Source organism: Pelecanus crispus, chromosome 1 (assembly GCF_030463565.1).
Source record: "Pelecanus crispus isolate bPelCri1 chromosome 1, bPelCri1.pri, whole genome shotgun sequence".
Classification (NCBI taxonomy): Eukaryota; Metazoa; Chordata; class Aves; order Pelecaniformes; family Pelecanidae; genus Pelecanus; species Pelecanus crispus.
In genome coordinates, this window is record NC_134643.1 from 63,652,002 (window position 1) to 63,677,176 (window position 25,175).

Consider the following 25,175-nt stretch of genomic DNA (forward strand, 5'->3'; position numbering starts at 1 on the left):
CCGGGGGCTTCTTTGAGTACAGCATAGCTTAATTTCAACATCTCCACAAACATCGGGGAACTAACTTTGTCCACAGAGCGATGAGCGCCAGTCTCTGAAGGGCCGCGGCGGCGGGGCTGCCTTTCGGCCGGGGAGGAGGCAGAGCCCCTCCGCAGGCCGAGGAGCCGCAGCGCCCTTCCCCGTGGCCCGGGGCGGGGGCGGCCCGGCCGGGGCGGCCGCGGCTCCCCCGCGGGACACCCCCTCCGCCGGGGCGCAGTCCGTGGCGGCGCGACCGAGCGCAAAGGCCGGCCGGGCTCCGGGGCTGGGGGCGGCCGCCCGACCGCCCCCGCGGCGCGCAGCGCTGTGCCCGCCCGCCGAGGGACGCGCCCGCACCGCCCTCCGACGGCGGGGGAGAGGGAAACGCAACAGGTCCTTTTTTTTTTTTTTTTTTTCTGGGTGGATTTTTGTCTGTCTTTCTCTGTGTGATATATTTTGTTTGGGTTTTTGTTTTGTTTTGTTTTTCCCTTTTGCAACTGTCCTGTAACAATAAAAGAGAGAGGAGATCAGAGCCGCGCCGGGACCAGCGCAGCGCCGGGCTGCCGGAGCCGCTCGTAAGTACCGCGGGGCACCCCGGCTGCGCGACCCCTCCGCCGGCGGCTGCACCCCCCCCCCGCCGCCGCCCCCCGCCCCCCGTCCCCGGCCGCCCCCCGCCCCGCGGCGCCCCGGCCCTCCGCGGGCGCCGGTACCCACCTGCCGCGGGGGCCCGCCGGCGTTTCAGAACCAGCTGGTGAAGTCGAGCAGCTCCTGCTCCTCGGGGCTGAGCGGATCGTAGGAGCCCTCGTCGGAGGAGTAGGAGGAGACGGGGGAGCCCGCCATGGAGTTCATGTCGTGGGAGTAGCTGGGCGAGATGGTGGGCGAGAGGACGCCGGCCTGGAAGGCGGCGCTGACGGCGTCGTGCTCGTCGAGCAGCTGCTGCAGGGCGCGGATGTACTCGACGGCGGAGCGCAGCGTCTCCACTTTGCTCATCTTCTTGTTGGCGGCGCCGTTGGGGACGTGCTCCCGCAGGGTGGCGAAGCCCAGGTTCACCAGCTTCACCCGGTTGCGCTCCCGCTCGTTGCGCCGCGCCACGGCCGCCGGCTGCTGCTGCGGCAGGCTGTACCCGAAGCCGCTGAAGTTCAGCCGCCGCTTGCAGCGCATCAGCTCCGGCGAGGCCGAGCGCTGCCGTTTGGCGGCCCGCGGCGCCGGGGCCTTGCCGCCCGGAGAGGGCTGCCCGCCCGCCGGGCTCGGCTGCGGCGGCGGCGGCGGCGGCGGCGGCGGCCCCGGCGGGGCGGCGGCGGCGGCGGCGGCCACCGCCGCGGCGAAGAAGCAGGCCGGCTGCAGGAAGGGCGGCTGCCCGGCGCCGCTGGCCATCCTGGCGGGGCTGCCGCTGGCCATGGGCGCGGGGGCGTCCTGCGAGGCGGCGGCGCCCGAGCGGCGGCCGGTCCCCGTCCCCCCACCACCACCACCAAAAAAAAAAAAAAATTAAAAAGAGGGAAGGGGTAAAAAAAAAAAAAAAAAAAAAGAAAATTTGCGGCGTTCGCTTAAAAAGAAGGAGAGAGGCGAGGGAGGGCAGGGGGAAAGGGGCAGCGGCGACCAAAGGGAGCGGGCGGCGGAGCGGGCGGGCGGGCGGCCGGGGATGGCGGGCGGCTCTGCCCGCCCCCCTCCCTCTCGCCCTCCGTGCGGCGGCCGCGGGGAGGCTCGTGGCGCGCGCGTGTGCGCAGGCTGCTTTGCAAAGCCCCTTTTGCAAAAAAGTGGCTGGGGATTGTGTCTCTTATAAGGGGCGGACGGGGCTCGCCCCCCCCCCCCCCTCCTCTGCTACACACACACACACACACACACGCACGCACTCTCCCCCCGCCGCCCCCCCGCGCTCGCTCACTCACTCACACGCACACACGCACACACACACACACGCACGCACACTCTGCACCTTGCGCCTTCCACGCTCCCCGGCTTTGCCGCGAACGCCCGCGGAGCGCCGCCGCCTTTTCGGCACGGGGAGCGGGGGGGGGGGGGGCGCACACACCCGCGCGCACCCCCCCCCCCCCCACGCACACCCGCACACACACAGACACGCACGCCCCCCCCCCCCCCCGCCACTCCGTGCCGCGGCCCCCGGCGCACACGCGCTGGCCGCCGCGCGGCCCCGCCTCCCCCCGCCCCCCTCCGCCGCCCCCGCCCCCGCCCCGCCGCCCCCACCCCTCGCGGGTTTTGTTGTTGCAAGTGCGTGCGCCCGGCGCGTGCCGCGCTCCCGGCCCTGAGCAAACACCCGCGCCGGGGCGCCGCGCGGGGCGGCGGCGGCGGCGGGCGCGGCCCGACGGGGCGGGAGGCGGCGCGCGTGGGCCGCCGCGGGGGGGGGGCGGGAAGGAGGAGAGGGGGGGGCGAGAGTCGCGGCTCCGGGAGGGGGGGTGCGGGCGAAGAGGAAAGGGGGGGAGCCCTGCACGGGGAGGGGGGGGGGGTGCCCGAGCGCCCTTTGCTGCCGTGTCCGCCCCGCTCCCCGCGGAGGTGGGGTGCCGGCAGGTGCGGGCAGCCCCGGGAGGTGCGGGGCATCCTCTGCTCCGGCTGCCGCCGGGGCGCTGGCGGGCTGGGGGCGACCCCAGTGGCACCTGCCAGGGTTTGGAGGGGAGAGCCGCCGCGCGGGAAGCGCTGCCACGGAGGCGTCCGGCGGCGTGGGCAGGGGGGCCGGTGCGCGCCCGCGGGAGAAGCGCCCTGGCCAGCGCCGGGACGCGGCGTGTGCATGTGCGCAGGCAGGCGGGAAGGGAAACGTCTCCGTGTGCGGGACGGCGAAAGGGCGGTTTGTTCCTTGTCCCTGGGAAGCACCGGGATGCCCGCTGCCGCTCCTTTCGCTCGGCAGGTGCTGCGAGCCTGCGTCCCGTGGGTGTCCCGGGGGCTGCTCCCCTCAGCGCGGCGGAGCCGCGTGTGCTCGGCATCGCACACGCTCCTCGGGCGGCGTGATGGCTCTATTAGCTTGCGACGACGGCGGGTGAACGGGTGCGGGTGTTAGGAGGAGCGCTGCTCAGAGCCGCGGCGTGCGGGGCCTCGGGAGAAGTCACCCTGAGCTACCCCCTTGAAATGCTGCGTGCCGAGGGGCGAGCCTGTCTGGAGAGAAAGAATAAAACCCCCTTGGGTCCATCCACCGTGGACGGCACCCGGAAGGTCTGAGTGCCACGGTGCTGCCACCGGCCCGCGGGGAGGAGGTTTGTCTCAGAGGGCAGCATAAAGTCTGGGTGTGCTAAGCAGAGCGAGCCGATGTGGAGCCAGTTCTCCCTTTGCTGCCGGAGCCCATTTCCCAGGTCCCGCTGTCCGCTTGCTGGTCCCGTGGCACTCTCCAAGCCCCTGCTGCCTCCTGTGGCACCCTGCGAGGTGGGAGCACGTCACCACCTTTCCAAGCGGGCGATGGCATTTGCTTATGACTGGGGAGTCAGGATGGAGCGGGCCTGTGCAGGGGAAATTATCCCTGCTGCCAGGTGAATTCTCGCTTGCGGCTCGGGGCCAAATGTGGAAAAGCAGAGCCGAGGTGCTGAGAGCTTGAGGCTGGCGTGACTTGGTGGTCACACCGACCCTTGGGGCTGCGGGGGTGTGTGGGCAGCCTGGGAGACATGGTCAGGCTCAGCACCGGGGCACACTGGTGGCCCTGTTCTTGGCACGAGCAGCAGTGAGGACCCCGGCACGGCCTTCTCTCCCTGCCCTCCTGCCTTTCGTATATCCATGCATCTGTGCAACCTTTAACACATTTTCTGCCTTCAGCTCTGTCTCATCTCCACCTCTCTCTCCACCTCTGCACTCTGAAAATTGAGGTGTGTGCTCTCTCCCAAAAAAGAGCAGAGCCGTGGCGTGGCACTCTTGACACGGGTGAGATTATGGCTCTAGGAAGTGCTTGGCAAGTGGCTTTCATCCCCGGTGCTCACACCAGCCCTAAAACATGGAAGGAGGGGACCTGCACAGTCCCTCTTCAGGTTTCAGTGGAAGTGAGTGCAAAAATAACCCCTGCTCTGCTGCTGGCCTCAATTACAGTAGCCTGGAGCTGCAGAGATTGCTTCTGATCATCTGCCACTGGATCCCTGACCCTGGCTGGGCATGTGAGTTTAAACAGGGATAAGCAGCAATGTCGTATGGCAGAACCTTAATATGCACCTGCTAACTCGTCTTTCAGAAACTTTTAATGTGGCAGAATATGTATGATGAAAGAGGCGAAGCAGTTCTGTCTCGTCTAACCTCTATCGTATTTACTTCAGGGCCCTCTTCACTGGTCACTGAGTTTCTTTCTGATTTTTAGCCTACTGTCTCATTGCATGTGAAACCTGTTAAATTATTTTAACCTCTCCTGGGCAGGACAGCCAGACCTAAGCAGGATAAACCATTCATTTTTATTTTCTGTGTAGGGAGATCTCCCTCTTCGGTTCCAAGTCTTCTGGATGGTTTGTTCAACATCCCTTGTCTGACATCAGAATTCTCTGCACTGGAAATATTTGTTGCATCATCAGCTCCACGTTGTGACATCACAGGAGTGAAAGAACAGTAATGAACCAGCCCTGCGATTCGCATCCCAGTGTTTTGGGAAGCAGCCACAGAAACATCAAAATAACTGCGGCCCTGTAAACAATATATATATTTAAACAGAGAAATTCTTCTGGAGCTGCCCACTACCAGAACTGGCCTGGAAACACCACACAGGGAAATTCCTGCCTTTTTTCCCTGAAATGGCAGAATGAGACCGGAGTTTCTGGGTCCCTCCTTCTCGAGTCTCAGAGGGCTCTTAAAAAGGCAAAAGACGCAAGTCCCTGAGGTCACTGAGTGTAACTTGCATGTAATTTTGCCTCCGTGGCTCTATCCCTGCTCAGCTCTCCCAGCTCCGGGGCCTGGGGGAGATGAGGATGCAGAGCAGAGCCTTTGCCTCCTTTCGCCCCGCACGTCCCACTGGGGAACAAACTTGCCCCTCGCGTTGTCCAAGGTAATGCCAATCTTGCCAGCTCCCTGTCTGCTCATTGCGCAGACTAAGGGGTCTGGGGCTGCCAGATTTATAGATAATAAATATTGTTTCAAGGTCCCCTGCCTTCACCCACTTGTATGCACAGTTCTGCACCTGCACTTCGAAATTCTTAATTCTAACATAATGATAAATAGCCCTTACCCTTTTCATTGGGCTTTTTTTCCTTTTTTTTTTTTTCTTTTTCTTTCTTCCTTTTTTTTTTTTTTTTTTTTTTTAATCTTGAACTGTCATTATTTTATAGTGGCTTTTTTGTGTGCCTAAATTGTAGCCACACTCATGAGGTCTTTTGAAGTCCTTGCCTTTTTTTTTTTTAAACTTCGGTATGCCTTTTTTTTTTCCCCCGCCCCTTTTCTTTTTTAAAGGCCATTTACGTTATGATTAAATGCCGTCTTGGAAAAGCAGAACGAAAGTCGTTAATCTATATAGATCTTCAAAGAATCGATACATTCGGGACTTCTGTAGGATTTGTTACACTCCATTTTGTTACAGTAGGCAGCTCGTCTGGATTTGGGCACATGTGTTTCTCTCCCTCCACTCGCCCTCCCCCTCCCCTTTCCAGCTTCCCCCCCAAGAGTGAAAATAAAGTAAAAGGTCTTTCATGGTAAACAAAACCAGCTTATTCTCCACATAGAACACATGAATAGCTGGAAAAAAAACTTACAATAAATGGTGCATTTTTTTCTCTGCTGGGTATAGCATTCAAGATCAGTCCAGTATTCAAGAAGCAGTCCATTTTTTGCTCAGCAAGAGAGTTTAGAAAAGAAGCGTGGGGTCTATTCAAGGATCTTTTCCCCCTTCACAATTGCTGGGCTTTATGAAACCTATCTTCCATGCCTTGTCAGAGTATTTCTGGGGACCAATTAGTGCTTTGTTGCAAGGCTTCTTTGCTGAATCTTTGAGCAGCAAGAAAAAGCTCTCTTGAGTCTCCCCTTATTTTGACTATTTCAGTCATTACTCAGTGTAATAATTAATATGACAACTGGACGCTGAAGTTTGTATAGAAACACCTCGGCTGCAGGAGAGAGCGTGCAGTGGGTGGTAACAAGCTACAGATCAGACCCAGAAGCCACACACACAAGGAAGGGGGAAAAAAAAAGAGAGGGAGAGAGAATAATGAATGAAAAGAAAGAGAGAAAGAATAAAGATAAATAAATAGTTGACGCAACCCGAAGAAACATAATACAGACTTGGAAGGGGGAAAAAAGGCAATTAGGAGGGAGGGGGGTGACTCCAGAGAGGTAAACTTATTCTGAAACAGTTTCTATGTGAATATAATTTTCAAAACTTTGCTACATTCAGAAGGCAGGAAAGCAATTTTTCCCTGACGGCTGTTCCTTCGGGTAAGTGATTTTCAAGGAGCATCTGCCTACACTTTTGCATACATACTTGATAAACTTTAACGTCTCTTCCGAGGCGTCCCTTTACAGAAAGAAGGACTTCGAGCTTTAAACCGTGTTCCTGAGCAACTGTTGCCCATCCTGCCCAGGGTGGAGGGAGGCTAGTTTTTGGGATAGCAAGTCGTATGAGTTTTCTTAGTGTTGCATCGTCTACAAGAGGAGTAAAGCCCGTGCCCCAATGAAGAATTAAAAATGACGTTTGACCAGGGACGCTGCCGAATTCCACTCGAAAGGCGTCTTGGGATGAACACTCATCACTTTGCAGACATTTCTTGGGCTGCCAATTAGGGCATAATAAATAATTAGAGGTTTTAAGCATATTAGATACAGCTCATGCTAATGAGCTACATCAGGTCTTGTGCTAACCTGAAGTGACAGTTTGCATATAGGGCTGCAAAAAAAAAAAAAAGGAAAAAAAAAAAAGCAGCAGCAGCAGCAGCCGCAGCAGTCGCCCCCCGGCCCCAGCGCCGGCCCGCTCGCCCCTCGCCCGCTCCCGCGGGTCCCGCCGGGCGCTGCCGCCCTCCGGCGCCGGGGTGCGCGGTGCCCCCGTCCCTCCGTGCCCGCGGAGCGGGGCCCTTCGCCTGCCGGCCCCGCCGGGTGGCCCCATTGTGCGGCCACGCGTCCCGCGTCCATCACAGCCCCGGGGGATAAATCACAGCGGCCTGCCCCCCCGCCTCCCCCCATCGCCACGTTTTGGAGAGCTAAATTTTGGAGGCTGGGGGGTGTTTTTCCCCGCGCCTCCGCCGTGGCAGTCCCCTGGCAGGAGGGGTGGGAGTGGGGGGGTTTGGGTGACGCCTGCCGCAGCCTGGGGGGCAGACACCCCCCACACACACCCGGGGGCAGGCGGCGGGGACAGCCGGGTGCCCCCGCCCCCGGTCCCGGCCTCGGCGGCCGCTGCCGTGCGGACACAGTGCCACCTCCCGGCCACGCCGCGCTCCGTGGGGAAGAGGACGGGGGGAAACTCGGCTGGGGAGGGGATGGGGTGCGGCTAAAAAGCATTCAGCGGCGGGCTGCAGGAGATGTCGGGGAGCCCGGCTCTGCAAGGAGGTGGGGGATGTGGCTGGGCGGTTTTGCAACCACGATGTAGACCGGGGGGTTGAGGAAATGCAGCCTGGCTGGCACGTCATGGGCAGCTGCAGCACCCAGACACATCTGATAAATGCATACACAGTATCGATAAAGGGGACTCCCCCCCCCCGCCATACACACACAACCCCCTGGAGATACTCACTGAATCCTCGTTTGGAAATTTTTCAGGAGCTTCTGGTTTTACTAGAAAAGCCTCTCCCCATTGCTCACTGCTCCCTCAAATCCACTGGGACATCCTGAAGCAGCAGGGCAGGTGGGGAACTGCAGGCCAAGGATAGTCCCAGTGTCCTTGCACTGGAAGGGGCATCTCTGCCCAAACGAGAAAGCACACAGCCACAGGGAAGCCGCCGCTCTGCAAATACTGGCTAAAGGCAGAGGTGGGAAAGAGCAGTCTGAAAAGCAGCCAAAGTCCGTGGCCCTTTGAACTTGCATCATGCCAGCCAGGGGAACCAGCCAACTTTCAGTGCAAAGAGCCCTCTCAAGCTGTGGCTGAGCAGCACAGCCAGGAATGGATGTGTGTGGTGCATGTGTGCGCGTGCGCGCCCCAAGGAAGTGTGTGCTTCCAAGGGCAAAAAGCTGGTTTTAGGTGGAGGCAATGTGGGACACCAGTGCATATCTGCATATGGTTGAAAGCAGTGGGGTTTCACAGTGCTGCAGCAAGAGCCCAGAGCAGGACTAGTGGACCCAAAGCTCAGGTGCTCACCCGGAGTATGCAGAACCAGACACATGGTGCAACTTGAAGCCCAAGTGGGAAATCCCGGTTAGCAATGTCACTGCAGGGGGATGAACCCATGTGCTGAACCAATACTTCAAAGAGGACAGGGAAGCTCAGGCAATTTGGACTCTGAAATGGTCCAAGGTAACCAGTACTGATGCAATTGTGTGTTCATACTCTAATGGCACTGGACATACACACACATCCCTCCGACCTCCCACCCCTTTGCTGCAGAACAAGAGAATTTGGGAATTCCTCCTGGCAAGAAGGAGCTTTACTTCCCCCAGCCAGTGCCTTTTGCTACCAGGCAACCTCTGACAGTCCAGGCTGATTAAATGGTGAACTGGTGGCAGTACACTGGTGATATTATTATGATCATGTAGCAATAGGAGTAAGAGACAAGCTTGCAATATAAATAGAAAAAACAGGGGGAAAGAAGAGTCAAAATAGAGAATTACAAGGATTTGGCATGAACAGTATTTTGCATACCTGATATTTCACTTTGCCTTGCCATTACTGTCAGGGTAGAGTGAACAGAGGGTGTAATACATAAGAAAAGGGATGGAAGAAAAGAAAAAAAGACTAAATGTATGTAAAAGCCACAGAGAAGGAAAAAAGATTAATCAAAGGTTAGTGAAAAGAGAAGGAAAAAAGAAAGAAAAAGCAAGGCACAGACAAATGACAGAAAAAAATAGTTTATGACTTTGGATGCCACAGATATTTTGGCCAGCCTTAGGACATGCATTTCAGTTTTTTAAAATCTAGTTGAAAAATATATGAGGTAGCAACGCATGGTGTGTGGGGAAAGTAAACAAGACCCATTGCTGGAGGCCATCCTGCCCTGCACAGGGACTATTATAATCAGTGTTGTTCACCATCCTCATCTCACTGCTTTTTTTTTTTTTGCAAGGTGGCCTTCAATGTCCCTATCATGGATAGGACTGTGCCGGTTGCTGCACAAACATGGGACACAAAATACTGCCTCCTGTGGTGAACTTATTGGCTAGGCAGTTAAAAAGTAGTAGTTTTTATACTGCTGGCAATTACCAAGGTTAACTTCCCTTTCTCCTACTGCCCCATCTCTCCTTGCCCCAACCTGCTGCCACGGTGTCAGCCGGTGCGTTATGTGTGTATCGCATTTGGCTGCCTACCTTGACCTGCCAGCCCATACCACAGGCTTGCTGGTTACTTCAAAAAGCAACTTTCCACCCCTGCATGCAGCTGCAGGATGCACAAGCAAGTAGCTCTTCTGAAAAAGGTATATATTCACACCCAAAGCACTGAGTTACTTCAGATGCAAGTTATACAGTCGATAATTTCAGTGGGCTGGATTCTGACTCCACGGTCATGGGGTTCAACATAGGTTTGGACTGAGATACCTGAAAGTGGTTCCACTCAGTTTCCCTACTATAAGGCTGATGGGATTTAGCAGCTATTGGATTTTGCAAGTACCAATAATTCATGGTAAGTCTTCGTTAGTATTCACCAATCTGAGTGTGCACTGGTGTATGCAGTAGAGCTTCCCCCAAGGCTAAAATAACTGTAAAGAGATGATTTCTCTATTCCACAGAATTTATCTTTGTCACAAAAATATAGCACGAATACCTGCCTTGACATAGCTTCTGTCGGTACAGACTTCATCTTTCCAAATAGCAAGATAGATACTTGACCAGTTGGGTTTTTTTTCACCTGCCCTGTGGTATTGGGCTACCACTTTCCATTATTTCCTCAACCCCTTTGGTGAATCTTTATAAACCAAATCTGGGCTTTTTTATATCAAACCTTTTTCAATCTTTTCTGAAATCATTCATGCCCACCCTCCCCATTCCCCTTGTAGCTCTCCACGTCTAACACTATATACAGGCACACACATACATCTTCCACAGTTCTTCTGCATCCTCCTGCCCTCTAGCTCTGACCTACTCTTCCCTGCTCCTTTTCTTCCTTTACCTTCCTCCCTTTCTCCATGTCCAGACTCATATCCCAGTGTGAGGTTCATGCAGCTAACTCCTGCCTCATGCTTCCTTTACACTGGGTCTCTCTCTCTCCAATGTCTGGTGTGTAGAGCAATGTGTCCTACTCTCTGACCTCTTGGAAGTAGCCCCAAAGGTCCTACTAAAGGACAAACCCCTCAGCTGCTGTGCTGTGTCACAGCCCTCCCTGGCTCATGCCTGGCATCCAAAGAGCGGATCCTGGAGAACATCTGATCTCTGGTCACGTGGAGTGAGCCCCGATGGGAAGCCCACCTGAGGCTGAACACACAGCAGTGGGAATGGAGGTGGGGGGGGGGAGGCAGAACCGAAGACGATGTGTTGACGTGCGAAAATGAAAACAGCAGCTGATGTTGATCGGGAGGCTGTTAATTCAAAGCATGCTGCTTGTCCACATTGGGTGCAGATAGAAACAATATGCTGGAGAGCTGCTACGCGCCGGGGTGGGACTTGTAGAGGCCAGCCTGCGTGGAGCAGCTTGTCTATGTGCCAGGGGTGGGTGGGGGGGGCGTGTAGGGAGAACGCCCCCTTGGCACAGCGTCCGGGGGAGGGAGCTGGGGAAGGGGGGAAGGGGATGGCTTTGCCTCACTTGCTCCACTTTAAATACCTTTGCTCTGGCCACTGTAGTAAGGTCAGAAGTCTTCACCTGCAGCGACAAAGGGGCCTCCCTGTGTGGGCATTGCTGCCTGTGCAACATGGACGCACAGCACTGCAAAATGAATGGTGACCCTTTCCAGGTAAGCGATGGGGTCTGTGTGTCCTCTTTTTGCAGGGGGGTTTGTGGCTGCCTCCCTTCTGCCCCACCATGCTTGCAAATCTTGTTCCCCACTCTCTGCGGGGCAGCGTGACCCAAGACGGGAGGAAACAACACGCCTGTCTCAATGCTTTGCAGTGCCTGGTTGCCACCATTCTCCCTTTTGGCAACCAGTGTACTTGTCTGTTGTTAATTGTGCTCACAAAAGTGCAGTGAGAATGAAAATGAACGTTGCAACAGTATCATTGCATATATGGCAAATAGAAGAAGCAGCAGGAAAGATCAGCAGCAAATTAGAGGTCTTAAACCTGTGTGATAAAAAGAAAGTTGTCTTCTTCTGTTAAAGGAAGGCAGCTGAAGTTACATGCTCTTCTGGTGGAGCTACTTGTTGAATTTTGTGACTCTGACATCCCTGTTCTTTAACGTTTATGGATTTACTTTGGCCCCTTTGTTTTTGAAAATACAGGAAGGTCTTGAAGCCCATGCCTTTCAATTACAGGCACTATAGTTACTGCAGGGGCAAGTGGCATAACTTGAGGCCAGCATGGTTAAGTATTAGGACCAAATTCTGCATGTATGTGTCCTATGCAATGCTGCTGAAGCCAGAGACAAGCTGTGAAGATGTGGGGGGGGGGAAGAAAAAGGGCTTCAGTTTCTACAAGCCATTTTAAGAGTGGATCAGCCAAGGAAGCCTGGTTTCCTACTGCTTTGTGTGTGAGGCTGAACTCCCACAATAATTCTCCAGGGTCTCACCTTGCTACCTTTCCAAGTTGTGTAATTGCTTGGTCCCAATGAGATCTGTGGGAGCTGAGCTTCTAAATGCCTTAAGAAATCTGACTTGGAAAGTAGTTCCATCTTCTGAAGTAACTTAGGAATCTTATTTAATTTGAAAATTTTTTTTCTAAATTTTTCCCAACTGTTTTGTATATCTAGTAAGTCTGGAATTTGGGACACAGAGGTGAAAATTTTCTCTCACTGAAACTGCAAGCCAAACTTCCTCTGGATTTAACAGTGTTGGCATTCACTCTGAAAGGCTTTATCTAACCTGCTCAGAAGTGGATTAGAAGGCTGACAGGTCTGTGTTACTGATCTCTAATACTGAATACTGCCACGTGTGTCAGGAAGGCAATATCAATCTCTGCACGAAGTCGTTAACTAAAAATGCTTGTTTGCATTCCACTCAGGTAAACCCCTCCTTTCATCTACACATCACCTGTCTTTGAGGTTGTAGTAGGTCCAGGAATGGATGTTCACTTTGTCAACTGGTTTTTATTTTAATTCTTGGGAAAAAAAGGAGCTGGAAGAAAATTAAAGCTTAATTTATCCCACATTACATTTATAAATCATGTATACAAGCCATATAGACAATATTTCAATGGCAATGAAACTATTTGTTCAACTCTTAATCATAATCACAGTAGTAACAGAAGAGTAGAGGTACCCCAAAGTTGCAATTCCTCTCTATATCACAGGTTGAAAAACAGGAAATTAGAATTAGAATTGAGAATGGGTAAACTGTGATCAACAGTTAAAACTATGCATAGGTACTACAAAAAGCTCAGCAATAAACGTGCCTGTGTGTATGTTGATTTATATTACCTCCAGTGTATATGTTGATGTATATTGTCTCCAGTGTGTATTGATGCATATTACCTCCATATGTATTAATAAGAACTGGGTACCAGGAAGACAATCATTTGACTCTTCTTTCTCCTTGCAATGAAAGCTGTCACTCTGTGGACAGACTCAGGCATGAACTAACGTTTGTACAAAGATCTTCCAGTGAACTGAGTGCATCTGCAGATGTGCAAGAAGTTAAGCAAGTATCACTGTTTGCAAGATTAGTGTCTACTCCCTACTGCAATGTGTCTTACTTTTAAGCACCAATATAAATCAATTTACAAGAGTGGGAAAATGAGTGAGGACAGATTGAAAGTGGCTGATCACAACACATCAAGGCTAGTGACCAATGAGAATCTATCTGGGTTGGAAAGAAGATTTTCAACGCATTTTTGGATAATTCCATGGTGTAAAGGGATCAATAAGCATCAGAATTACCTTGCAGGACTTGAACCTTGCATTATATACCCTGCAGGCGTCCAAACCACCAATTCTTCCTTTGTCACATAGATTCAAGTCAACCTGCCATATAAGTTGGTCCTTGTGGCATGCCTTGGCAAGAGTATTTTAAATACGTAACTGCATGGCTTTTAAAGCAGTTCCAGTAAAGACCATGAGAACCAAATTCTTGGTCCATCAGGCAGACACTGGTGTTGCACAGTTTTGTCCTTAAGATCAGTTTTGCTTGTGGTGGGGGAAAATAGAAGGGCAAAGCAATGCATGGACAGTATAGAATCATAGAATCATAGAATTGTTTAGGTTGGAAAAGACCTTTAAGATCATCCAGTCCAACCATTAACCTAACATTACCAAGCCCACACTAAACCAATTAAGGGTAGACTAGACTAAACCATGTCCTGAAATGCTACGTCTACCCATTTTTTTAATGCTTCCAGGGAAGGTGACTCCACCACCTCTCTGGGCAGCCTGTTCCAATGCTTGACTACTCTTTCCGTGAAGAAATTTTTCCTAATATCCAACCTAAACCTCCCCTGGCACAGCTTGAGCCCATTTCCTCTTGTCCTATTGCTAACTACTTGGGAGAAGATTTCAGATGATAGTTTTGGTTACACCGACTGTCATAAAATTTCCAGACTACTGATGTTTGGTTTGCCGTTTGACAGACTCCTGTCATTGTTTTCCCTTGTGGTTGCTTCAGGTGTAAATGGGTTTCATTAGCCAGCTGCCACATTACTCTTGACTGCTTTTCCTCTTGGTCCCCACTGTATAAGTGCTGGGCCAGCTCTCTGGCTGGGCGAGAAGCCAGAAGACACAGAAATGCTGTGGGAAGTGTCACAGTTAGACAGGTGACAGTCTTCCCTCTGATGCATAAAACCACTATTTCTACTACAGTTCCCACTAGAGGTTCCCCATGAAGGTGGAAAACATTTGGATAACCTTTGCATCCTCTGGAAATAAAGCCAGAGAGAAAAATCTGTTCCTGGTCTCTGGCAATGAATTCTCAGGTTAGCATCAGACTCAGAGAGAGCCTAAAGAATCAGCAACTGTTTACTTTACAAAAGAAGTCAGTTCCTTATAACACTGCTTCAGAAAATGTAGTCCCCCCAAGAGCTTTATGGCTTCAGGGCAGTTGGATTTGATTATTAATTTGCCTGCTACAAAGACTTCTAAGGACAATATTTGGGAACTGTGACTCTTTATACTCTGTTTTATATGTTAAATTAAGAAACAGCTATAATGAAGACAGGCTCTGACTGAAAATACAGATCTTCATAAAGAAAAACTGAATGGATACCTTGAGTCAAGTTTTGGCCCAGGACTTGTCACATCAGTATCCCTCTGCATTGCAGATATCTGGTGTGATCTTTGAAATACCAACTAGGGGCAATTTGCCCAAGGCCAACAGATGTTAAAAAAAACCCAACAAATATGGCAATAATCTGACTTTCAAGTCTGTGATGGTTGTGCATCAAATTTCCTCTGACATCAGAAAAATTAAGCTATTCTGGAAATCTCAGCAGGCACTTACCTGCCATAATTTTGAAAATCTAGCACCACTCCAGGACTCAGTTTTCTGTTTCTGAAGTGATGAAGTAGCTTTTCCCTAATTAACAGTGGTTTTGTGAAAAGAAACACATGTCTTGAGACATACTAAGACATTCTGGTAATGAGAACCATGAAAATAATTAAAATAAACATTCTCCTTTCTTGGGAATACTGGAAATTGCCTTTTGGAATTTGCAGAACAGAAAATCAGTAAGAGAAAAGGAACAAACATAAATGAAAACACATCTTGCCCTAACTAAGTCTTTACTCACTGTGGGATTTAGGGAAGATCTAAATGTTTGCTCCAACATTCTGCACCCTCCCCCTCCCTTTTTTTCGGGGTTGTTGTTTGTTGTTGTTGTAACAACTTCCATATCCCTCTTGTGAATACCACCTCTTCTTGAGCTACCTGGAAGGTACAAACAGAACTGAAGGGAAACACAGATCATGGCCTGCATCTCTGCACAGAGCTCATCTACATTGCTCTACTTAATCCTGAGCATTAATGAAAAGAAAACCTGTGGGAAATTCTTTGCACTGTAGCTGTAGTAACATGCAATAATGTTTCCAGTCATCCCTGAGCTTGATATACGTGAGAGGTGGAGCAAGACAGAGATGATATAAGGCTATTTTCATGTCCTTTTTGACCACCTCACTCCCACATGGACCCTAGTTTGAGAGAAGGGGTTTGTGACTGTAGCATCATAAATCAGAGCATCCCAGAGCTGCTCTACTTCTGGCAGCAACAGTGGCCTTGATTCCTACTTAAAGCAACTTTATACCCTCTTTGCATTGCTCATGCCACACAAAAGGGAAATGAAGTAAAGCAAAACTGACTCCTAAGGTGAATGTACTTATGTTTTTGTTTGTTTTCTTTTCTTTCAGGAATCTATGTACATTGAAGAGTCCTCAAATAAAAATGGCGTGATTTCTTTGATTTTCTCTCTGAAAGAAGAAGTTGGGGCATTGGCTAAAGTTCTGCGCACATTTGAGGTAAATATTTTCCTCCAGGAGGCCTGACCAGGTCTTTACAGTTTTGCATTGCAGCAACATTTTCTCAGGGTATTTGTGGTCATGTTTGTTATTCCGTTTCACTGGAATGGGAAAAGCCAGCATGTGTTTCTTTTCTGGGGTTAAAATCACTTAAAGTCCTAGAGCAGAAGTGACCTTTTGAGTAAAATTTGACTTCAGACTTTTTAATTAAAACCTCTACTTTTAACTGATATGAAGGTGGAAAAAAATGCATTTTCTCCATTTAAGGAGATATTCCATTGTAACTGCTTGAGTAAGAGGTAGAAGTGAATTGGGCCATAACCTGAGATTGATATCTGAGTATGTGTATGTATAAGTATATGCACATTTATATTTATGTGTAGAAAGGCAAATATAACCTGAATGTGAGCTGTGCAACTCATAGTGCACTTTGCATGAAGTATTTCTACTGGGGGCAGCTACCGTCCTCTTAGCCTTTGTTTACCTCAGTGAATCTGATATAAATAAGCCCACCATCTCCCACTGTTGGTAATTCTACAGAGAGAGTAGACGGAACCTACAAACCAGCATAAAAATGGCAGCATTTTGTACTTTGTTCACTCCAAATGAATTCAGCATCTTGTACTGACTGGTTTGGAAAGCTTTTGCGGAAACAACGAGCCATTTACCTTTCAGGACATTGTGTTCCTATTTGTTCTTCCAGAAATATTTCCCAGATGTCATGGATGCTGTTTAAAAAGCACGAAATCTGTGCAATTCAGGATGGCTGTGTTGCAACACACACAGCTGTGTACTCTGTGCTCCCAAGCAAATACACTGTTATATTGGTTTTGTGACTTTTCTTTTTTTTTTTAAGAGCATCATTATGTAGTAGTTGTGCCTGAAAGCAGCTCTTTCTACAGAACACTGTAAAAAGTTGTGGCCTGCATACTTTCCATTCATAAACTGAATTGACTAGGCAATGAAAGGTTTGTGTGGTATTAGTACAAATGAAAAATAATTATGGGTTATAGGACATATTTGATTCATTAAGATGAAGGGAAATTCATACCAATGACAGCAGAGCTAGTCTAAATCTGTGAATTGACCATTGTAATACAGTCCTGCAAAATGTCTGTATGTCGGAGGCTTGCACGCCTGTAGGTGAACTAAGGAGGCCTGTTGATATCCTCTTGTTAAATGCATTGCTGTCTACTAACCAAATTGCTATCAGCCTAAAGAAAACTCTGCAGGGGAGCTAGTATAGGAAGGAGAGAAATAGCCACTCCTTGCATATGACTCTTCTTGTCCCAAAGCAGGTACCTAAACTAGACTGGCTGAATCATGGTTTTCCCAAGTGACCCTGACAGCAACCGAGGAGATGGGGCTCAGTTAAAGATGTCTGCACTGTGGTGGCTTCCCATCCCAATGAGGCCGATTCTTTCTGTGCAAACTTGTGGTCTCCCCCAGCATCAAGGTTTGCCAAGGACAAGGCATAGGAGCTCTTACGCCAGTTTTACATGCTGTTGACATCGCAGTAGGGCTGGAGGGAAGGGTTTTAATGGTACAAGCCTGACCTGCAACTCCAGCTCCTCGGGGCTGTCATTAATGAATTCAAGAGTGCTGGGGTGTGTAAACCAGAGCAACCCTTAGGCTGTTCTAACTCAACGCAAAGGACCTTGCCTTGTGCACAGCTGTGTAAGACCCATGGCCATGCACAGCTGAGATGAACACACCCCCCCAGGCCATAATCACTGTGCTTCAGAGACACAGACTTTTTGCTCAGTGACATCTGCAGCAGAGGTGGGGAAGGTGGTGATACACACGTGAAGGGTGGGGGCAAGGAGGAAGACCTCAAGAGGTATTTTTCCTCTTGTACCCCTTCCCTGCTTGATAAAATCAACTGTGAGACACAGGTTAGCTACAGGACTTGGTCCAGACCCTCTGTTGGTGGGCTCTTCTGGGCAGGGAGACCCCTCACCTTGTCCCCAGGGTTTCTGTTGCCGGCTCAGTGTTGGCCTGGGGAAACACAATGGGTTTGTCTCAGAGGGGCGGCACAGGGAGATGTGGGGATGGCTGCTCTGGCTGTTGCTGCCTCACACAACCACATGAAGTAGGAAAAAAGAAAACACAAAAGCCACAAAATATGATCAGACTGTTCCCCGGAGCAGACGTGGCGCTGCAGCCACTGGCCCCCACAGAGGGCCAGACCTTACACAGCTGCTCATCCTGATGGCCATGCGTGGCACATTTGGAGCCCCTCTGATCCTTGCTGAGGCTGGGGGTTGCCCAGGCTGCTGGGGTCTCTCTCTGGGCACTCATGTGTGGGAATGCAGGCAGAGAGCACAGCTCAGTCCTCTTGTCTTCCCAGCTCATGCTTGGGAGTGATTAAGGGACAGTGCCTCCAGCATTGGCTTTGAGGATTTTGCCTCTTCTCTAGCCAATTTATAAAACTATGCTGGGACTTGTAGAGGGGAGGAGGAGGAGGAGGGAGCTGTAAATATGAAAGTCTTGAAAATAAATCCTCTCTCAAGAAAATAAATCCTCTCTCAAGACAAGGAAGAAAGTGTGGAAGCAAGATCCAGACTGAGACACAGGAAATTGAGGGGATACCTAAAGAAAGGAGAGATCTAATGGTGCTATCATCAGCCAGGCTGCCTTTCTGTAAAGGAGGTGTCTGTGTGGACCTGGGGAGGTTCATCCTCTCCTTGGCTTAAAAGCCAGAGAAGAAAATTCTGTTACTCTGGGAGGGTTGTTCAGTCACTCTTGTGTGCCTGCCCAGGATGCAGGAGCAGCTCCTCACTCCCAGGTTCACATCCTACCCATGCTCTACTTCTGTGCTGGGGTGAAACTTGGCCAGGCATTAGCTCCTACCACAGCTTGAACTCCATAGGTAACAAGAGCCCAAAGAGAGCTGTGCTGTGCTCCAGCCTGGCCCTGCACATCAATAACAGGAGGTCCAGAACTGATGGCAAGTCAAGCACCATGGCTGTTCCCCAGTCCAAACGTAATCTGTACTTGCCCAGAAGGCAAACCTCCCAGGGAAGGAAGCAGTGTCCAAACACAGCCCAGATGAAGTGGGTAAACCCCTATTGTGAGCCAGGATGGACTGAAGGTAGGGGAGCCTCGTATCCAGGTAGGTGAAGGCACAAAGCCAGTGGCTACAGAGAGAGTGCTCATAGCACAGAATTACATCCTGTAACTGAGACACAAAGTTTAAGAGAGTTTCAATGTGTTTTGGGGAAACATTAATGTTTGTCCTACTCAAACATCACTCAGGGTTGCTCATGTAGTTGACAGTGCTGTATGCTCTCAGATTTGTTTTTTTCTCAAAGACCTAAACTGTGTTTTTCTGTTCAGATCCCAGATGAACACAAGTAGGTGGCTACAGGGACAACTGTTGTTTTTCCTATGTAGCTCGAAGGCTTTTCTCTGAGGAATCTCCTTGATGTACCCAGCTCCTTATGTCTGCTGGCTTTATGTCCAAAATATACTTGATTATATCCACTTTTTTCTTATGTTTACTCTTGAATCATATTCTCTCTAATGTGTTTCAGTGCTGGGCCAATGCACGATGTCCAAAAAGAACAAGTGGTCTGTATGGAAGAAGGGCTGGACCCTCAGAAGGGCAGGCACATGTTTAAAGAAACACTATATGGCTTTTTAAGCTGAAAGCATTTCTGTCTTTAAAAGCAAACCCAGACCAGGTCTATGGAAGGGTTCAACATCCACTTTGGGTAGGACGAGAGTCCTTTTCCAGTCTCACACACAAAATGAAGCAGCACTCAGGAAGACCCTGCCCAGACACCCAACTTCAGCAGGCTGCTAAGCTCTTCTGACCTCTGGCTCTCGTCTGCCCTCTGTTTCGCAAATCCTTGCCTGGTTGTGTGAAACTGCTTCTCCTGGACTGCTCTGTACCCAGGGTGCCCTATGCCACCGTTGACAGTAGAGTCCCTGCAGTCCCTTCTCCACCTTCCCTGCGGTGAGGCAGTGTCCACAGGGCCAGACTTGCCCACTGACATGTGCTGTGATGTAATAGCAGCTCAATCACGTCCAGCAATAAGCAGGTTGTTAAAACTGAATCCACTTTGCTTCCACACTAGCTGCTCTGTGTGTATATTGGGATGCAGTAAAGATTTACTTTCTGCTTATCAAACCCAATTATTTTGCACTTGAAAAAACCTGTTTGTCCACAATCTTTATCTGTCCTAGTGCACATACAGCTTCCTTATGGGTTCTGCTTGGGCAACACCTCTGTCCTCATTGCAGGTTTTAGGGTGGCCATGGAGACAGCATAAACCTACCAGCAGAGTCCTTAAACCAACTTAATTTTAATAGGACCCACTGTACGCTAATGCACCCCTTGGCGCAGCCACATGCTGTTTATTTGTCTCATGCTATTACAGAAGATGATAGCTAGGAAGCCAAAACTTGAATAAATACCTTAGTCTGAAAAAGAACATCACACATAAGCAAAATATCATGCTTAAAATCAGGAAGACAGAATAGTTATTGCGGAGTTATATTTCTTTTTTGACTCATTGGACAAATCAAAAAGTTACAGCATATAAGTCCAGGTCAGAAAAAGACAGAAATCTTCCAGGTTTCTTATCAAAACTGAAAAAGCAAAGCAGAGCATTCTGGGTTAAACCAAGTGTTGCACTTGATGGGAATGTTTATTTTTCTCTGTAGTGATAAAAGCCTATTGAAATTGAGATCACTTTTTAAAAAAACAACAAAGTCCATTCTGAAAGAAAAAAAGTGGGAAAAAAAAAAGTTGTCCCCCCTCAAAGACTGGCATTTCCAAAGTTAAATTAATCATTAAAAAATATCAGAACTAAACATTTCAATATGGAAAAAGGATTGCCCTCAGTTTTAATTGAAATTTTTCCACATTAATTTGTGAATACATTCATCTCATCCCAAGTTCTTTTCCTGATGGATTTACAAGTAGTAGAAGACATGTCAGCTGTAGTATGTGGCAAATGTTGGGTTGGAATATATTACAAGTTTGCTTAACCCATTCTCGGAGAGGAGCCTTCCATCTTCTCTTCACCAACATGACCTTCCCAAATACAGACTTCCATACAAGCTCCAACCATCAGTGGTGTTACTTACAGTGGGTAGGGCTTTAGCTCAAAAGCAGCCCCATTGATTTGCACTGAGTAGTACTCCTGCTCCTGGAGTAAGTTACGGCTCCATGACAGGACTGGATGGGAGTAACGGGCTGCAGTAAATGAGACCCTGCTCTTTCAGAGCCAGTAAAGACAACTGTGCTCTTTTTCTGTTTAGGAGCTTACTTTATTCAACAGAAAGTCCAAAGTGACTGTTATCTCTTTGTCCCTCAGGAAGGTATTGGCTGTGCAGTGTTTTGGGTTGTTTCCAAATCAGGAAAAGCGAGCAGTCACTTTGGCTCACTTTGGCCAGGGGGTGTGTTGGAGATGTCTGCAGTGATAGGTGAAGAGGCCAGGCATGCCTCTCCCGAGAGACTTTTTTTTTTATCATAGTATGCATATGCACAGCTACAACCATTTTATTACACCTGAACTCACTGCTCCAAATCATAGAATCATAGAATGCTTTGGGTTGGAAGGGACCTTGAGAGATCATCTAGCCCAACCCCCCTGCAGTGAGCAGGGATTGAACCCCTGACCTTGGGCGTTATTAGCACCATGCTCTAACCAACTGAGCTAATGCTGATAGCTCAAATCCATGTCCTCAGTCTGAGCTCTCTTCCTTCCAAGGCCAGGAGAGCAGGAGTCCTTGATCTAGCAAACAAACATTAGTTTAAACAGAGGAGTGGCCTCCTGCTAGGTGCTTGTGCAGTGCCACATGCTGTCACATACGCTTTTTGGTTGTGCTGCTGCACATGTTTTGTGGCTAGATAGTGCTGAAGACTTTCGGCTTGGAGCAGAAGTGCCAAGTGATGGTCAGCAGGGGCTGCTCCAGGGCCAGCTGCCCTTTGGAGCTCTTTGCTGGCATGGGCCAGCTCTGGGTCCCTTTGCCTCTGTGAGCTTGCCATGTGAGCAATACCCTAGCAGATGGGGAAGCACTGTTTTCAGCTAAGGAGCAGGCCCTTGGACAGTAAAGCTGAACCAGATGGCTGCCTTTGCTTTCACTTTGGGAAACCATGGCTGAAGACATCACCGTAACTTCCTAACTATTTCTGCTTCTGAAAGTGTCCTCCTTCAGGAAGCCCTGAACTAGCCTGTGACAAGGATTAAAAGAACATGTAACTTTTTTTTTTTTTTGTATCAAGAAAGTGCAAGTAAATCCTTGTTTTGGGAGATTTCATCCAAGTTCTCACTGAATGTTGATTGGTGGTGATGTCGACTGTTCTTCATCTGGTAACAATGTGGGGTGTCCTGATGAAGCCAAACTTACTTAATGACAACAGTCATGAAAACAAGCTGCAGATGGATTTCACAGCTGTACTTAGTTTTAGCAACAATATACAGGAGCATTTAGTAATGTGTAAACAGAAGGACCTATGAACACCATGGGAAGCAGTAGCCCATAACATTCCCAGAAAGTATCCATCCCTACTGAAAGCTTTCCCATGTAGCTATGAAAACATAGCTTTTCTTTTCCAATGATCAGGCCATTAAACTTTTGAGGGTGGGACTAAATTCTCTTGGTGGTGACCTCTGTAAGACTGCCAATGTAGTGTAACACCAGGTTGGTTTGATCCCGCCTGTGTGGGGCAGCTGCAGTGTGGGAGACACTTGGTTGGGATGGCATAACTAGAATAATCTGGGGGAGGGGCTGGAGCTGCTTCACGGCCTCTGAGAGGGTGCCAAGGCTGAGATCCAGCACTGTGGGGTGAGACAGGCAGGGAGATGGGCAATCTCCTGTGTTCACCATTGCCTCTGTTGTAAATTGACATCTGTATCACTAACCCCTGTCATTCAAAAAATCATGACACACAAAATGGACCTAGTTCTAACTTGATATTTGAGCTCTGAGAATGTCTTGAGACTTCTTTCTCTAATGGGGAGTGACAGAGATACAGTTGACTTGGATATTCAAATAATGAAAGCTGAGCTCTTTCACCCCCAGGAGTGGAGGTTTTAAGAAAAAAAGCAAAAAAATTGGAGCGACTTTTGCTAACTTCAAGGGATCTGGCAATACTGTACCCCTGTGATCTCCATTAGGTGTTACATCTAATGCTACTCTCAGTCCTCAAGGCAAAATCTGTTCTGAATTGTTAATACTTGCTAAAAAGTATCTTGGAAATGGCCTAGTACACTGATTTGAAATAACGGCAAGGTGAACAGCTACCCCCTCCTCTACCAACACAGAAGCACTCCAGCAGGTACATGGCTGTATGATAGGATGTGTCCGTGTAGGAGAGCCTCAACCTCTATGCTGGTCGTAAACCTGAGGAGAAGTAGGGAGGCACCAACCTGCTTCAAGCTCTTTGCAGCTTCAGTGAATGATGGGATGAATTCAGCAATTCTAATTGAGTCTAATCTCAAGCCATGGGCTCATCCGATTCCTACCAGCTCTAAAATAGTAAAGGCAGAAGAGAACAATATTAATAGTTCAGGTGTGAATCCAGCCTCAAACATGTGACAGCCCAGATCTTCCAAAACCAGTTAGGTTAGGAGTCAGGTTCCATAAACAAAAAGTAGCTCAGAAATAATGAAGTCCCATAAAATAAATACAGAATATTTATTAGCTGTCTTTTGAGGGCATACATTGCCAAGATTTCAAGCTCTACTGAAAAGCACAGAGAGATTGAAAACTGCTCAAAATAAACAACTAAGCCAAAAAATGCCCCCATTCTCTTTTCTCAGGTAACCATTTGTCTCCAGAAGTTGGAGCTTTAAATAAAGCATTAACTACTGTGAGAAACCTGATGCAGTTGCAAGGTTAGGCAATACTGAGGATACAGAAAGGTTTTGAACAATGTGAAACTATGAAGATTAAACACTAGATGGAGTAGTTGGACTAGAATGAAATTGAGATTTGTAAAGCAACTCTAGTAACAGAGCCATTGTAAATATTTTGAAATCAGGGACTTAGTAGCAAGGCACAGTGTATGACAGCATATTTCTACAGGAGCGCCAGCTCAGGGCGTTGGACATATGCTGCTGAATTCTTGCTTTGAAAACAGTGACCAGAAGGGTTCTCCCTTCAGCTTCTCTGCTGTGAGGTCCTGAAGCATTGGCACAAAAAAGTAATGCGTTGGCTCTGCACATTGCTGAGCTGCAGGCACCCCTCAAATAAACAGCAAAACAGCTTCACACTCTGGAGGAAGCTGTTTTGCTTATCCCAGGTGTAAGAAAGGAGGTGACTCTCTCCATGAGCTCCTTCCTCCCTGTCTTCTTTTTTTTCCTTTTTTGCACTCTCTTAAGTTGTGGCAATACTTTGGGAGGCATTGATGCTCCTACTGCCTTAAGCATGCCTTGTGCCCACCCCACAGCTTGTCTCTTCATTCCCAACCCCTGCATCACTCCCTCCATTTTGTGGGCACTACTGTTTGTGCAGCTGCTCACTGAGCCAGGCTGGAGAGGTGGTACAGCGGAAAAGTCACCTGGCCAAAAAAAAAAAGGGATATAGTTGAGGTACCTCTGTGATCTCTCAAACAGTTCTGCTATCTCTGGGGGAGGGATGCTGAGGCAGGGATGAACATCTGTGAGTGGGGGAGGGAAGTGGGGGATAATGGCCCCCAAAGAGAGGTCCATGTTATCACAGCCTCTGCAAGACGTAGAAAGCCCAAACAGGGTCTGGGACCCCATTCCTCTGTGAATCTATACAGAGACGGAATACAACACCCCGACACATCAGTGCAAGGCGGAAGAAAAGCAGCATCCCAGTATGCCTGAACCTTTGCACAGGGGGAGGTTTTACACCCACTCTCCACCTTTGTGAGTAGCTCCACGGAGCAGCTGAACAGCCCTGGGCTCCAGGTGCCAACGCCATGTTGCTGCACTGCTGTCCATGGCGTGGCTGTGGCGAAGGGGCCGGCAGCCCTCCGCGCCTGCTCTCTGTCAAAAGCTTTCCAGCACCGAGTCATCTGAACTTCCAGCTCTGGGCTGCCCCACCTCCCCGCGCCTCACCAAGTGGGGGGTACAATGTGCAGTCTGTTTGTGAAACGGGGCTTTGGAGGCCTAAAACAAATTGTCCTTGGGGCCTGGGACAGTGGCGGCCATTATCTCCCCCAGACGGCCCCACGAGGACAGCATCTCTCAAGAGCAGCAGTTGGCGAATGAGCTTTTGACCTTTTCAACTTATTGTATTGGTATCTAGCCAAACAATTTAAGTTCATCTGTAGCGTGCGACACTCAGGAAACAGAGGAATGACATGCATGCTGTTTCCTACCAAGTAATAAACTGCCCTTTGTGGTGGAGTGAATGAGGCCTTTGCCACTGATGGCCAGATGCTCCCCTGTGCTGTGCAAGCACTGAGAGGAGCAAAGAAAACCTTAAAGGGCTCGAGAAGCTCAGACTAGAGGGAGGTACAGGAAAAAAGCTTCCCTCTTTCTTTCCTGTAGGTCACAAGTAGATCCTTGCAGTATTTCTTCACAGATGAAATCCTGACCCCACTTCAGCAGGAGGTTTGACACTGACACCAGCGGGTCATCATTTCCACCCTGTGTAGTTTGGGGCCGCCTTA

At 49.5% G+C, this 25,175-nt stretch overlaps 2 protein-coding genes across 2 annotated transcripts in view; one reads left to right on the forward strand and one right to left on the reverse strand.

Moving 5' to 3' along the window:
* Positions 1-753: 753 nt before the first annotated feature.
* ASCL1 (achaete-scute family bHLH transcription factor 1) lies at positions 754-1,413 on the reverse strand. The gene has a single exon (XM_075727556.1). The coding sequence runs from the start codon at positions 1,411-1,413 to the stop codon at positions 754-756; it is 660 nt and encodes a 219-aa protein (XP_075583671.1).
* A 9,482-nt stretch (positions 1,414-10,895) lies between these two features.
* The window catches only part of PAH (phenylalanine hydroxylase), a 38,937-nt gene continuing 24,657 nt past the window's right edge, over positions 10,896-25,175 (forward strand). Inside the window, exons 1-2 of the mRNA XM_009491587.2 lie at positions 10,896-10,937; positions 15,467-15,574. Of these exons, the coding sequence (XP_009489862.1) occupies positions 10,896-10,937; positions 15,467-15,574 (150 nt within the window). The remainder of the gene's footprint in view (positions 10,938-15,466; positions 15,575-25,175) is intronic.